The following is a 16,003-nucleotide window of genomic DNA, read 5'->3' on the forward strand; positions in this document are numbered from 1 at the left end:
TGGAACTCACTCTGTAGACCAGGCTGCCCTCGAACTCAGAAATCCGCCTGCCTCTGCCTCCCAAGTGCTGGGATTAAAGGTGGGTGCCACCAACGCCAGGCCATAACCGCTATTTCGAGTGTGCCTATCAGACACTCTGTGATGTCTGGACCTGGAAGTGAGGTGTCTCTCAGTTATAAGGGATGTCTTCCAAACCACAGGGTGGACTCGGCCAAGGGAGGCATGGCCTGACCAACGACCACCACTGGAGCCACTCCCACCTCAGTCTGTCTTTTGGCTGCCACCTTGCCAACTGCCTCCCCCCGCCCCCCAAACCAGGGAAGCTCATGAAACATAAAGTAAGGCCACATTTGAGGAGTCAGTGAAATGGCCCGGAGGGTAAAGGTTCCTGCCACCAAGCCTCGGCACAAGGCCCACACATGTGCCCACAGAACACTGATCATAAAAACCATCGGGGGTGGGGTGGGGCGGGTGTTGCTTTCACAGTCCCAGTCTAAATCAGATGATCTGTGGAAGCTTTCTGTTGTGTGGAAGCTTTCTGTTGCTGAGATAAACACCCAAGGTAGCAACTTAGAAGGAGAGGTTTAATTTGGCTCATGGTTTATGTGGTTTCGGATTACAGTGGCTTGGCCCTGTTGCTGTGGACAGACCTGTGGTGGCACAGGAAGTCATGGTAGGCACAGTGACAGAGCAGAGCTGCTCACTCGGCCAGGCATGGCCTCTTGTGATCCCAGCACTTCAGAGGGTTACTGTCTCACACCTGAGGCCATCCTGAGCCACTGAGTAAGTCTGTCTCAAAAACAATTTTTTTTTCTTTTTTTGTAAAGCTATTTACTTCATGGCGGCGGGAAAGTTAAAGAACAGAGAGGCGGGGCTTGACATCCCTTCAAGAGCAAATCCTAGTGTGTCAACTTCCTCACAGGCCCCACCTAAGACCGCCTCTCCTGCTTCAGCAACACCGGCTGATGAGCAACACACTCAAGACCCAAACTTAGGACTGCGGCTTGGGCATACGCCTCAATCTCAGCACCTGGAAGGTAGAGGCAGGAGGATTGTGGGTAGCAAGTCTGGAGTGGTTGCCTAGCATGCTGGAGACACTGACCTTCATACGTTTAACAAAACGACCAAGAATAAGAGATGAAGGGGAAGAGAGACCTAAACTGGACCAGCAGCCAGACTGGCAAAGAGTGAGCGGCCTGGCTCCAGTGCCCAGTACCACGAAGCGGGCGTGGGTCCAGGTGTGGGTGCTCTCCTGAGCAGAGGGATGGGTTAAGTCGTATTGTGAGTACCCTCTCCCACCTGTAAGAGAACCATGGCAGTCACTTCCTGGAACCAGGGTTTGAAACCCAGCATGATCCTGCCCCATCTGGGTACAGATTCTGTACCAAGCTTGCGCCCCCCCTCCTCAGCCACCCAGACTGTTAAGGCACAAACTGCACTTCATGGAATCTTCTGGAATTTATCTTATAGTTGTACTGTTAAGATTTACCACATTTTTTTGGTTCTTGTGTGTTGCCACAGTCCCACCCTCTGCCCCTTACATCGAGTCTCCCTCCTCTGCCTCTTTCTTTCAAATGAATATTACAATATCGCCCCAAGGAGCCTCAAGCCCCCCACCGGCCTCAGCTTCCCAAGTACACCTGGACGCCACTACTCCAGATTACCACTATCGTTCTCTGTTGGGCACACAAATTTGAAGCAATTTGAAGTTTGTAGGCATAACACAGAACCAACTCCTTTTGCTTTTGGTTTCCGTCACTAACCCCGAGACCACAGAGAAGAATAAAAGCTGAAGCAAAAAGGGTTTTGATTTTTGTTGTTTTTTGGGTTTTTTTTTTTTGGAGTAAACATTGATGCTACTCCTTACAGTATCTTTGACACTCACTTATTAACACGGCATAACTAGCCTGCCAGCCATGACTGAGCGTCTCATTAAATATGATCTGTGACAGGTGAGAACGTACTCAGCACCCCCTAGTCGTGTTAAGGGAACAATTCAGGGCCTTGTGAATGCTAGACAAGCACAACACTACTAAGTCACACCCCAAGTTCTCTTCATATCATCATTTAATCAAAGAACCAAAAACAAACAGCCAAGTTTGCCCCCTTCCAGCCCATCTGTAATGGCCGCTTCAAAACACTGTAAAAAAGGAGCACAGATCGGAATGTCTGGTCAATTCTGACTCGGAAAGCAGATCGTCAGAATGGGTTGCCCTGAGAACTTATTTATGCTTCTTCGCTAAATTAGCCTCTTGGGAATCTCTCTTCTTCAGTTCTACCCATGACTGCCACAGCAGCAGGCCTGGGATCAGAACCCACAGGCCATTAAAAAACACCAAATAGACCCAGAGGTAGAGCCAGCTGCTGGTGTTGAGGCTGGGGCTTCCGACGAGCCACTCGGGGAAGAAGGTCATCCAGCAGCCATAGAGCTCACACACGCACAGGACAATCTGTACAAAGTGCCTGCGGGGAGGAGACATGAGATGAAACAGGCACAGCTTGGAACTCGGAGTTACAGCAGCTTTTCTCTAGAGCAGCACCAACAGTCTTACAACAGAAGTTTGTAGGCTCCGGCGTGGTGCCTCTTTGATGGGCCATGTCAGCTTAGACAGTGAAGGCGCTATCTTTCCTTGGGGAAGCAACACTGCTCTGTCCCCTGCACTGTTCTCAAGAGGACCTAGTGAGGTCACCTCGGACCTTCAAAGAGACCTGGGTATGGCTCTTGTCACCAGTCAGTTTCACCTGTTGCAAAAGGTGACAACAATCCTTCCTCAAAAGGTACCATGGAGAGTAAATGAAATTTGCTGATAAAGGGGCTTCATTTCTTGTGCCCGACTCACAGTCAACCATTGTTTGAGACAACACATATGTAAATTTGTAACGTGTCTGCAATTGTAGTCATGGGGCCAAAATAATAGCAAAGGAACCAAGAAAAGTTCATTGTTACTGCTAATCCTCTTAAAAGTGGTGGAGAAAAGGTCTCAGAAGCTGGGAGCACTCTTTCCTAGCTGAGATTTCACGATAAATCTTGTCTTAAGTCTTATGTAAAGCTTTGTCTTGTGGACAAATGTGCTTGCAACTTCATCCAAATGTCACTTGGGCAGCTAATGTCCCCCTGGACATTAGCTGTACGGGATCGGACTTACCTGTAATATTTCTCCTTGACTATGGCATAAATGAGGACCAACGCCAGGAGCCCATCTAGGACAACAGTCAGGATTTCCAAAGACACAACGGTGGGATCAGAATACAGCCATCTTGTGTCAGCCTTGCCATACTCTTTCCCTGAAGACAGAACACCCACGCTTAGTCTCTCAACTGGCAAACGTCTCTTGTTAGGTTTTTAGGCAGTGTGCAGACTAATGGGCGGCATCATGACAGTTGCAGACAAGCACATGAGTGTGCTCTGCCCATGCTCACTGCCCCACCGCCCTCTCTGGTCCCCCTTTCTGTGGCTCTCTTTCCTCCTCTAAGCAGCAACGTTCTGCGTTCCTGCAATATCTAGCTTGTCATCTAGATTCACAGAGACACGGTATTTGCCCATTGATTGATTGACTGGGTGCTTTGATTCTGATACTTACTCTTTTGAGTTCTTTATAGATTCTAGTTATTACTCTGTGCGGGAGGTATGGCTGGTGCAGATTAGCTTTCCTTCTTTCCTTCTCTCCTCTCCTCACTCTCTCACAGTAGAAATATTTAAACTTCACACAATCCCATTTGCCAGTTCTCGCTATTATTTCCTGTGTTGTTGGATGTCTGTTCAGAAAACCCTTGCTCGTGTCTTTATCCTGAGGTTGTTTTCCCTACAGCTCTCTCTGGCAGTTTAGCATTTCAGGACTTAAGGAAGGTTCTTGCTCCATTTGGAGTTGGTTTTTATACAAGGCGCTTGGTATACTGGAACTGAGTCATAGGTGATTGTGAACTGCCCAGTATGACTGCTGGGGACTGAACTCAGGTCTTCTGTAAGAAGACCAAGTGCCCTTAACTATGAGTTGCCACTTCAACCCCTATTTATTTTGTTAACTTTCATGGAATGCTTCATGAATTTACACATGATCATTGAACAGTGGCCAGGCTAATCTCTGCATGGTTCCTATTTTAGTGTATGTGCTGCCAAAGTGAGCACCTGATTAATTTTTAAATGGTAAAAGTCGTAGAAGCTGATCTCGAACTCAAATGTTGAAAGTAAAAGAGGGACCTCTCTCCCTTCAGGCATGCCCGCATGTGACGCTGAGAAGGTATAACTGGTTAGACATGAGCTCTGATGTCTGACTGATCAGAGCAGTCGGGAGCTCTCATCTAATCGTGGCCAGAGACAGGATGCCTTGGGACTAGTGACTAAGGTCTTTCAAGAAAGGCTATTTTAAGGGACGGGCCACACAGGTGAGGAGTCACCATGTAAGGCCACACACACCATTAGATTTTGGCAAGCCATCTGCCATGTTCAGAAATAACTGTAGCAAGTAGAAAGCCAGGCAGTATTGAAAAGAAAAAATCCCTAAATATAAATGTATAAATAAGAGGTAAAACAAACCAATCGCGGTATCCAAAATCTAGGAAGATCATTTTCATAAAATGTCAATGCTTTAGGAGGGAAGAGATTCGTGAATGCTTAGACATTACAAACAGAAACCCCAAACCACTTCTCTATCCATTCTTTTTGATGGTTATATATATTTTATGTGTCTGGGTGTTGGGCCTGCATGTATGTGTGCACACCCTGTGCATGCCTGGTACCTGGTGGTGGCCAGAAGATGGTGTGGATCCCACGGGACTGGACTATAGATGGTTGTGAGCCACTACGTGGGGGTTAAAAATTGACCCAGATCCTGTGGAAGAGCAGCCAGTACCCTTAATCGCTGAGGCATCGGTCCAGCCCCTTATCTAACATGTATTTTTTTTTTTTTTTGGTCTTATGGGGGCTGTCTCTGCTGGGCCTTGAGAATGTAGCCACGAGGCCATAAGGTCTGTCTGAAAGCGGCTCACACTAGGAAGGACAAAAGTGATGCTTAGATTAAAAAATGAGACCCAGGAAGACGCCCTGATGATTCTTCACCCTCCTCACCCTGCTGTCAGGAAGGTGCCTGACTCTCTGGACCTGCCACTGTGACATCAACCCCAGCTCAGGGAGGAGGCCACTGCACTAAGCCGGGACCCATGAAGGCTGCATCTGGGAAGACAGTAAACCCCAGCACCGTACCTACCGGTGGGCTTGGTAGGAACAGGGAGGGGTGAGGCGGATCCCCTAAGAGAACTCGAAGGACTCGGACTCATCAGACAACTCTACAGCCCACTCCACCGGAACAAGCACAGTGTCTGATCTCCATAATCAAGAGGGCTGATGGCTAGAAACTCTTCTCTATGGAAATACCGGGCGCCCTCCAGGTTTACTGCATGTCAAGGCGAGTAAGTTTTAAATTTACTTATTGTTTTTAGTGCCACTACTCTGGTTTGATCTGGGGACCAAACCTACTGTTTTCTGAAGGCTAGTCAAGCACTCGCCTCCAAACCTACTGTTTTCTGAAGGCTAGTCAAGCACTCGCCTGGCAGCCAAGCTATAGCCCAGCCCTTTGTGTTTTTTCAGATAGTGTTATTATGTAGCCCAGCCTGATCTCCAACTAGCAATCCTCCTGCCTTACCCTCCCCAGTGCTGGGGTTAGAGGTGTGTACCAGCAGGCTTGCTGACAAACAAAATAATGAATCTTCAGTTCATCACGGGGGTGACTGGGTTAAGAATGGGGGCTCCGATCAATTCCATTTATTTTGTGACTCACAACTGCTGGAGGCAGAGGTTCAGAGGGAAAGGAGGCAAGGTCATGGTAGGAGGAGGCTTCCTTAGCCCCGCCTCTGCTGCCTGCTTGGTCTGCTATCCAGGAGGGAGGAGGGTGTCCCACAGCCGGAAGCCAAGGCCAGGAGGTGGCCAGCCTAGCATTTGCTTTCATAATAAAGGGCAGTTCACCTAAAGGCAGTGACGTAGGAAGGGCCTGTCAATCATCTTTTCATGGACTTGGGCCACACCTGGTCTGTTCCCTTTCAGTGATGCCCAAAGCAGGGTAGCCAGGGAGGGAGCTGCAGCCTGGCTTCTCAGAAAGGGGACCACTGAACACACATGAGGAGGGTAGTGGCTCAGGCGGGGTCCTCAAGCCTCAATACTTTTCAGCCAACCTGAAGCGAAGTTTAATACAGACATTTCCCCCAAATCTTGGAGCAAGACTCTGGCCAAAGGGGCTCAGATCTCTGCCTGTCCGCAGCACAGGCCTGAAGGGACCAAAGAGGACACATTTTGTGTTCGGAAGTAATGGCTGAACTGAGACAGTTCAATTCTTTAGACATTTTCTAACGCTGATAGTGAGTAAGAGTGTCCACACAGACCTTTGTGTGAGCACGTGATTTCAGGGCATGATGAAAACACAACAGGGCTAGGTGACATGGCAAAGGGATGAAGCTCACGCGTAACAACACAAGCGATCAGGAACCCAGTTCACACTTAAGGACACAAGCAGTCAGGAACTCAGAACACACTTAACAACACAATCGATCAGGAACTCAGAACACACTTAACAACACAAGAGATCAGGAACTCAGAACACACTTAACAACACAATCGATCAGGAACTCAGAACACACTTAACAACACAAGCGATCAGGAACTCAGAACACACTTAACAACACAAGCGATCAGGAACTCAGAACACACTTAACAACACAAGCGATCAGGAACTCAGAACACACTTAACAACACAAGCGATCAGGAACTCAGAACACACTTAACAACACAAGCGATCAGGAACTCAGAACACACTTAACAACACAAGCGATCAGGAACTCAGAACACACTTAACAACACAAGCGATCAGGAACTCAGAACACACTTAACAACACAAGCGATCAGGAACTCAGAACACACTTAACAACACAATCGATCAGGAAGCTCCATCCTCAGTACTAAAAGATAAGATAATAAAATAAAATCATAAATTAGGACTGGTGAGATGGCTCAGCCTTTAAGGGCCCCTGTCACCAAGTCTGGCAGGCAACCTTAGTCTGATTCCAGGGGACCATGTGTTGGAAGGAGAGAACCAACTCACAAAACATGTCCCCTGTCCTTCATGGGCACGCACACATGCACACGCATGCATGCACACACACAGAGAATAAATAAATAAAAATTAAAATCACAAAAGAAATAAAATAAGAACATAAAACACACACCCACATATACTTGTATATACCACACACCTAGACACTCTATAAATAAATCAAGATAAAATAAAAGCAGAGTAAAATAATAAAATAAGGAAAAAGAAAGACACACAGCACACAGTGCAGAACTGCAGATGGCAAACCTGAAGGCAAGTAACAGAGATGCTGGTGTCTGGCTCACTGACTTAACCGTATCGGTACAGAACACACTGGGAAGTCAGTATTAGTTGAGTAAATGTTGGTTGATTTACATTGAGTGTTAAGAAAACGGGGAAACTACTTGACAGCTCTACAGGGCAGGAGGACTTTTGGAGAATTATCTAGAAGAAGACAGGTATAAGCATACAATCAAAAGTAAACTGTGGGCCGGAGAAATGGCTCAGCAGTTAAGAGTGTATGTGCTTTTCTCAGACCTGAGTTCAGCTCCCAGCATCCACACCGGGCAGCTCCACACGGGCATCTCACACTACCTGTAATTCAACTCCAGCAGAGCTGATGCCGTCGTCTGGCCTCTGAGGATACCGAATAAGAATTGATTTCTTTCTTCTTCTTCTTTTGGGGGGGGGTTGTTTGTTTTTTGTTTGTTTTTCAAAACAGGGTTTCTCTGTATAGCCCTGGCTGTCCTGGAACTCACTCTGTAGACCAGGCTGGCCTCGAACTCAGAAATCCGCCCGCCTCTTGCTTCCCAAGTGCTGGGATTAAAGGCATGAGCCACCACTGCCTGGCAAGAACAACTTTCTTAAAAGTAAATTTATATAGACAATCTATAGGGAAAGCACCTAGTTTAAACACTGCAGGCCTTTCGATCTTCTTTGTTTTACAGTGTTGCACTGGGGTCCACACATGTCAGGCAAGTACTTTGCCACTGAGCCACACCCAGCTGTATACACACTGCTTAATATATAGCTTTGCCGAGATGTAATTCACAAGGCATACAATCCCAATTTTAGAACATTCACAGATTTGAATAGACACAATCTAAGGGAGAACATTTCAAAGAGAAAGCCACGCCCACCAGCAGTCATCCGCTGTCCCCCTCATCCCTACTCTCATCCCCAGTCCCAAGCAACCACTAATTTGTTATCCGTCTCTAAAGATTCACCTCTTCTGGACAGGACGTGTAAATGGAATCACACAATATGTGATGCAGACATTCGGTTAATTGACAGCCATTCTTGCCATTAATTTCCTCAGACATTTCAAATGCAAATGTTTTTAATTACTTACATAAAGATGCAATCAAGCCTTGGGAATCTGCAACATTTCCTACTATAGACAAGTAGACAAAAGCGCCTTCCTAGAGAGAAGAAAAGGGAGACAGGCTCTGTTTAGTCTCGCCACCACAGGGTGGCACAGCAGACCCAGCAAAGCATGGCAGTAGGCCCTCCTCCCCTCTGTAAGCTGTCCACAGTTTGGCCAGCATCCTGGAGGACCACATCATTTCTGGAGGCTACCCAGATCGGGAAATGAACATATCCATACCTTATAATAAATGTACTTTATAATGACTAGCATTATAAAATGAGAGTTATGTTCTTATGTAGGAAAAACAAGTCAAAATTTTACACAGAGAGTGCTTGACTATTATACAGAAAAAAAAAGCAGTTCTAGGTTATTCTAAAAATCTTAAATCTTGGAGAAGGATCTCCTAGCAGTTTATTCTTTTAACCTTAAAAATAAAACACATGTGGCCAGCAAATGTCTCTGGCAGAGTTGAGGCCCTTCCTATGCTGCGTAAGGGCAAATTTAGGGAGGCCTTAAAACGTGTACAGGCTTTCTTTTGACATTTAGCGGTCAACATGTCTGCAGGCATCTCAGTACTCCCTTATCATGGAAGTGATTCTTTGCCCAAGTTTCCAGAAACCAAACAGCTAGAACGCACTGGTGTATCTGATGGGATGTTGGTTCTCTTGACAATTTTTACTGCGGGTTGATAGCTTTTCCTCATAAGACATTTAAGCTCTCTGCATCCCCTCTACCTTCTTTCGGTCCCTGTTTCATCACTTCTGGAGCTACCTACTTCTTCACCCTGTTCACACGGTAACGTTTCTCATGCATACCCCATCTTAGTTCTCCCAGCAGTAAATCTGGGCTTACTCTCTCTCTCTCTCTCTCTCTCTCTATATATATATATACATATATATATATATATATATATTTTTTTTTTTTTTTTTTTGGTTTTTCGAGACAGGGTTTCTCTGTATAGCCCTGGCTGTCCTGGAACTCACTTTGTAGACCAGGCTGGCCTCAAACTCAGAAATCCACCTGCCTCTGCCTCCCGAGTGCTGGGATTAAAGGCGTGCACCACCACACCCAGCTGGGCTTACTCTATTTCATACAACAATGGAGCTCTTCTTGTGCAGAAACGTCACTTTTTTTTTTCCTATATAAGAACACATCTCTGATTTTCTAATGCCAGTTGTTGAAAAAAATCATTTATTAGACATAGGTATAGCACTCTTTCATTAATTAACCAAATGTGTGACTTCAGTAATAAACTGGAAGCGTCTGCCCACCCATTCATCTGTGTAGTGTAGGCCCTTCTAAGAGCACAAGAACCCCTCAATCCCCATGTTCCCATACTCTCGTCCAGGCTTCCCACGGCCAACTTCTGCCCATTTTGCTTGCTAACACAGACGACGATGCACACAGATTACATTCTCATCCTGGATCCAGATTCTAAACTCAGAAAGGCCACTCAAAAGCCATTGCCACTGTGCTTGGAGCAGCAGTGTTCACGGAGGTGGACGACAGGTGGTTTTTCTTTGCTGATCCAGCTGTGTGTCACTGAGTGCTCAAGTTATAGGTGGAAGGTCCTTCCCTACTTATCAGGCTGCATTAGTTTGCTCTGTATGTGGGCCAGGCCTTGCCGGTGAGAGGCGTCTCTGTTCATCCCACAGGGACTGTCTTTCTCTGACTTTCATGCTTATCTCTTGGTGTCATTCAGCTCTTTTTCTACTCTCATGTCTGTTAACATGGGCTTGGAAGGAAGCTTTATGCTTTTTTGTTTTTTTTCAACATTCTTCCTGGGTCATGTAATTAGTAAGTGTGCTTTGTTCAAGTCAATCCAAAATGCATTTTCTTTACAGGAGATTTAGAACAGGCATGGTAGCCACAAATACTTGTACACAAGTTCAATGCCAGTGTGGGCTATGCTGTGAATTAAAGGCCAGACACCACACACACACACACACACACACACACACACACACGTACGGTAAAACTGAGAATCCTATGATTAGTGGGCTAGCTGATTGAGGTAGTGAATGTACAAGGGCAGTGGTTCTCGACATGTGGGGCATGACTCCTTTGGAAGTCAGATGACCCTTTAGGCTATCCTGGGATACCCTTCGATCTTATCTTGAATAACTGAAGATTAGCAGACTGCATCAACACCTACACCCAAGTTGTGATAACACACTGTCATCTCTCCAAGTTGCCACCAAGACCAAGGGAAATACCTGAGGTGACTGCTCTACTTGCTAGGGAACATCTGTTGTGCTTATTGCTGCTGCTGTTTTAGAATAGTCATTTTGTGGGTGTGAAGTGGTATCTTGTGGATTTTGACTTGTAATTCCTTAGTGACTGGTAACGTTGAGCCTCTCTGCGTGTGCAGGTTGACCATCTGGGTATCTTCTTCACCGAGATGTCTATCCCTTTGCCCATCTTGAATCATTTCAACTTTTTGCTAAGAATGTAAAAGCTTAAAAATTCACATATCACTGCTTGGTACTTAGCTTTCTGTTCCCATAACAAAATAAGCTGGGTACTGTATAGAGGAGATTTATTTAGCTCACAATCGGCTCTGAAGGCCCAAGACACCACTTGCCTCTGGTATAGCCTTCTGGCTGCAGCTCAGCCCAGTGGTTGGCTTTCTGGTAGGAGTGTGCATGAGGTCAGGAGATCACATGGTGAAAGAGGAAGCCAGGTGAGGCAGGAGCCAGGGTGCTCTTTTAAAGCAACTATTCTTGGCAGGACTACTTTATACCTGAGAGCACTAGATCCTTTCTAAACAGTGGTCGTGTCACTGACTGTCTTGAAACCAAATAGCAAGGCTAAGGCCTGGCAACCCTTCCCCACAACCACACACCTGCTTCCCAACCCGTTAGTCAGCGTTTCATTATCCCAGCAGAACATCTGAGAGGGGCTAATTTCAGAGGAAAAAGGACGTTCTTCAGCTCAGCATCTCAGTGGTTGAGAGTCTAGATGGCTTGGCCACGGGTGGATGAAGAATGGTGGACAGAGAAGTGCATCTCAAACCAGGCCTGGTCTTTTTACAGCAAGACTCTTGTGTGAGCTGTCATGAGGGATACCATACTCCACAATGACCCAAGAACTTCCCATTAGATGTTACCTCTTCCAGATGGTATCTCTGGAAGGTTCTGTGACTTGAGCCTGGCCTGCTCTGACCATGAAAGAACTTGGGACAAACACAAATGATAAACCCAGGCCCACTGCAGAGGCTATACTAATGTACACATACTCTGCCCAACCACAAACAATGTAGCACTGAAAACTTAGTGGAGATTGAGGTGGGGTGAGAGTGGACCCTCAAGTGACCATACGTGACATGCACTAGTTCTTCATCGATCCCACCAACGGGTCTCAGCCTAATCACACTGGGTTTTCCCCTGTCATGGCTATAGTCTGCACCACTATTTGCAGGAAGAAGGACCAACTGCTGCAGCCCCTCCCCCTGGCTTTACTGACTTAATGTAAACCCACTACAAGCTGCCACTCTCTGCTGACATGACCACTCTGCTCTGATGGAGTCTTTCCCAGTCCCAGCAGACAGATGTCACCTGACATTAACCAGTGGATAGTGATGGCTCCTACGAAGTCAGTCACACCAGTTCTGCTGTCCCCGAGACACTCAGCTTAGTGTTGGATTTAGGACGTGAGAACATCTGTCCTGTCGAGACAATCCTCATTTCTGCTGAGACAGCTGTTCTGCCATTAAGGACTGGAGGGCAAGCCTGGGAGCTCGCTGGGACAGAACACAGAGCTTATGGCTGTCTGATGCAGGAACAGAATGCAAAGGGCAGAGGCGAGCTGATGGGGGATGCAGACAGAGGGGACTGCAATGTCTAGGGCTAGGGACGTGCCAGGTACCCTATGTCCTTGCACCAAGAACCCTGGATCCGGGAAACAACTGGGAGCTTGCACAAGTACAGAATCTCAGCCAACCCCAGGGTGACTTATGTGCACGGTCAGGTTTGAAAAACACTCCTTGAAATCACTGGAATTTAATCCTTTTAACCACTTGTGGTTGTTTAGAGACAGGGTTTCGATTTGTGGCTGGAGCTAGCCTCCATCTCAAAATCCTCCAGTCTCAGTCATGCACTAAGATTTTAAGCGTGAGCCCCATGACTCCTGGGTTTCCAGCAACCCTCTGAGGAGAACAGCTAGTTCCAGGGTTTTATGGATGTGCTAGTTAGCTTCAGCTGTCTCCATGATAAAGCCAGTAGTGAAGGAGTTTCAATTGAGGAACTGCCCAGATCAGATTGGCCTGTAGCCGTGACTCTAAGGGATCGTCTGGACTGATGATTTGGAGAGCCTAGCTTACTGCAGGAAGCACTGTCCTGCCAGGCAGGTAGAGGTATGTATAAGAAAGCTAGCCCACAGGGCCCCCAATGGAGGAGCCAGAGAAAGTACCCAAGGAGCTGAATCTGCAACCCTATAGGTGGAACAACAATATGAACTAACCAGTACCCCCAGAGCTCGTGTCTCTAGCTGCATATGTAGCAGAAGATGGCAAGTCAGCCATCAATGAGAAGAGAGGCCCCTTGGTATTGCAAACTTTATATGCCCCAGTACAGGAGAATGCCAGGGCCAAGAAGTGGGAGTGTGTGGGTAGGGGAGTGGGGGAAGGGTATAGGGGAATTTCGGGATAGCATTTGAAATGTAAATGAAGAAAATACCTAATAAAAAATTGGAAAGAAAAAAAAAAAGAAAGATAGCTAGCCCAGGATGTGTTGTGCTGGCGTGTGGGCTAGCAGAGCAGCCTTCCATATGGCTGCCTCCTGGAGTTCCTGTCTGACTTCCCCCCAGGATGGACTGTGGCCTGGGGGTAGAAGATGAAATAAACCCTTTCCTTCCCTCCTGCTTTTGGTTAGAATACAACAGCAACAGAAAGCAAGTGAGGCCAGCCAATGGATAAGGAAACGGAGAACAGGAGTTTCCATCCTCCCTTATCCTCTTCATTACAGGAAGGGTTTGCTGTCGGAGGGTCCTGCCTGTGGCTTCCTAGTAGGCAGAGGGTAACACAGTGATTCAAGTGTGCATCTGTTATACCCACATCTCATATTCTTCCTTTCACCACCATGCCCCAGAGCCTGCCTACTCAAATGGTGAAAGAATGGTTAGTAACTAACCCTGGGTTTGTTTGTTTCCTTCCTTCCTTCCTTCCTTCCTTCCTTCCTTCCTTCCTTCCTTCCTTCAAGACAGGTTCTCACTATGTAGCTCTGGCTGTCCTGCACTCACTCTGTAAACCAGGCTGGCCTTGAACTCTCAGAGATCCACCTGCCTCTCTCTGCCTTCCAAGTGCTGGATCTAAAGGTGTGTGCCACCACACCCGGCCGACCCGTGGTTAAAGAGAACCTACAGCAGGTAGGAGGCAGAAGGTGGCAAGAAGAACAGCAGCTAGCAATGTGAGTCTGAAACTAACCTGGGCTACACAGCTGGTCTTCGGAGGCAGACACCATGTCTAGAAGCAAAACCACAGGGATTCCATTGTGCTTGCTTTGTGGCTTAATTTATTGGTTGATTGATTTTTGGTTTGAGGCTGGGTTTCCTAGGAATGTCTGAAGCTACACCTATAAAGTCTCACCAACACGACTGCCTGAACACAAGCTGAATAAATACGACAACAAGGGCATGCTGAAGTGGATGAGGGAAAGCCCACAAGACCTCAACCCTACACAAAACACAGGCGACTAAAGAATGCTGAGAGGGAGCGAAATCATCTTCCTCGGGGAAGAACAAATCAATTGATTATTTAATACCAAATGCTCAGCCGTAAAACCATACACACAAGTAAATGTATTTAGTTGTGTGTGTGTGTGTGTGTGTGTGTGTGTGTATACAGATATGCATGTAACAACTGCTAATGTAAAAAGAGATCATGAATTTGGAAGGCAGTAAGGGATATAAGGGATGTCTTCCTGGGAGGAAAGAGAATTTGGAGATGATGTAATCATTAACTTCAAAAACAAAAGAAATGATAAACAAAACATGGTTGTTATTATTTTATCTTTTATGTGCATGGTGTTTTGCCTGCATCTGTATACCACGTGCCTGGTATACAGAATGGCCAAAAGAGGGCATCAAATCCTCTGAAACTGGAGTTAAAAATGGTTGTGAGCTGCCATGTGGGTGCCTGGAATCAAACCTGGGTCTTTTGCAAAAGCAACCAGTGCTTTTAACTGCTGTGCCATCTTTCTAGCCTGTTTGGTTTTACAGAGACAGGGTTTCGTGCAGCCTAGAGTGACCTCAAACTTGCTGTGGAGCTGAGGATGTCCTTGAACCCCTGATTCTCCTGCTTCTGCCTCCCAAGTTCACAGACATCACCATGCCCAGAAGAATAAGCAGCGTTTCTGAAGACTCCGAATTCCTTTTTTATAAAACAAAACAAAACAAAAACAAAAAACCCACTGGATATGGGGTATAAGCATTTAGTTCCAGCACCCAGGGGCAGAGGCAGGCAGATCCCTGTGAGTTCAAGGCCAGCCTGCTCTACATAGCAAGTTCTAGGTCAGCCAGGACTACATAGTAAGACCCTGTCACAACTTTTTTTTTTTTAAACAGAAACGATTTTATGTCAATGGCAGCAAAAACATTTAAATGAATTTATAATTTTTAGTCAAAGGGGGAAGAAAATCTAGCTCAGGGGTTGGAGGGAGCCATCCGTGCAGACAACCTCTGCTGTGTGGGTCTAAGTTTCATGGTAGCCAGGGCGAAACAGAAACATTCATGTTGTTTCTGCGGTCAGGAGAAAGTGTAAGCTATTTTGGAAGGAGAAACTTCGATTCTCTTGGCATCTGAAGTGTCTTTCAAATATCTGTACACATAAAAGGACAGGATTCTGACACTCAGCCCCAGACAACCATTGCTGTCCTATAGGTGACATAGTTCATGATGTTAGAGACAACTGAATTCTACTCAGGCAAAGGGCTGCCGATCGAGACAATCAAAATGGACAGAATCACCGAGTGCTCACCCCAGGGCTGGCAACTTAGCAGCTGGGCTTCACAGCCAAAGCCCCACACCCACTCATTGACTCGACCTTGTATCAAGTGAGGCAAAGGTGGCAGTGCCAGGAAACTGCAGGCAGCCTAGGAAGCCAATGGTTTATCAGTCAGTAAAGACAGACCGTTTAGGCCCGAGAGTCAGAGATCAACATTCTAGCAGCATCAGGTGAGAGACAGCTGGTGTCAGTAACTGGAAAAAGGTTAACACCTGACACACAGACAAACTTTAAGGAGCATGCATGCTGCAAACGAAACCCAGGCTCCCTGAGACAGCTGCCCTCTATCCCAAAGAACAAGTCTAAACAGAGCGCTGCAGGAACATGTATGCTAGGAACAAAACCCACAAAGGCTGATCAAAACATGAGATAGCAGATTCCATTCCATCGCCAGGGTAGCAAGGTACACTTAAAAGGGCCGAATTCTGACACTCAACCAGCAGACAGCTATTGTTGCTAGGTGACACTTCTTCATCCCTCCCTTCCCTTCCTGCTCACACTTCCCAACTTCACCAAACTCAGCCCCTTCCTGTCTGAACCTGCTTCTTGCTCTCC

General features: G+C 46.6%; 1 protein-coding gene and 1 non-coding gene across 2 annotated transcripts in view; both read right to left on the reverse strand.

Annotated features, from left to right (window-relative positions):
• Nucleotides 1-821: 821 nt before the first annotated feature.
• Ebpl (emopamil binding protein-like) overlaps nucleotides 822-16,003 on the reverse strand; it is a 20,683-nt gene continuing 5,501 nt past the window's right edge. Inside the window, exons 2-4 of the mRNA NM_026598.3 lie at nucleotides 8,431-8,500; nucleotides 3,147-3,285; nucleotides 822-2,463 (exon numbers count right to left, since the gene is read on the reverse strand). Coding sequence (NP_080874.2) covers nucleotides 2,223-2,463; nucleotides 3,147-3,285; nucleotides 8,431-8,500 — 450 coding nt within the window. The 3' untranslated portion in view covers nucleotides 822-2,222. The remainder of the gene's footprint in view (nucleotides 2,464-3,146; nucleotides 3,286-8,430; nucleotides 8,501-16,003) is intronic.
• On the reverse strand, nucleotides 4,023-4,126 carry Gm25716. Its single transcript, XR_003951252.1, has one exon. It is a non-coding gene; the product is annotated as a U6 spliceosomal RNA (small nuclear RNA).

The sequence above is a fragment of the Mus musculus genome, chromosome 14 (genome assembly GCF_000001635.26).
Source record: "Mus musculus strain C57BL/6J chromosome 14, GRCm38.p6 C57BL/6J".
Classification (NCBI taxonomy): domain Eukaryota; kingdom Metazoa; phylum Chordata; class Mammalia; order Rodentia; family Muridae; genus Mus; species Mus musculus.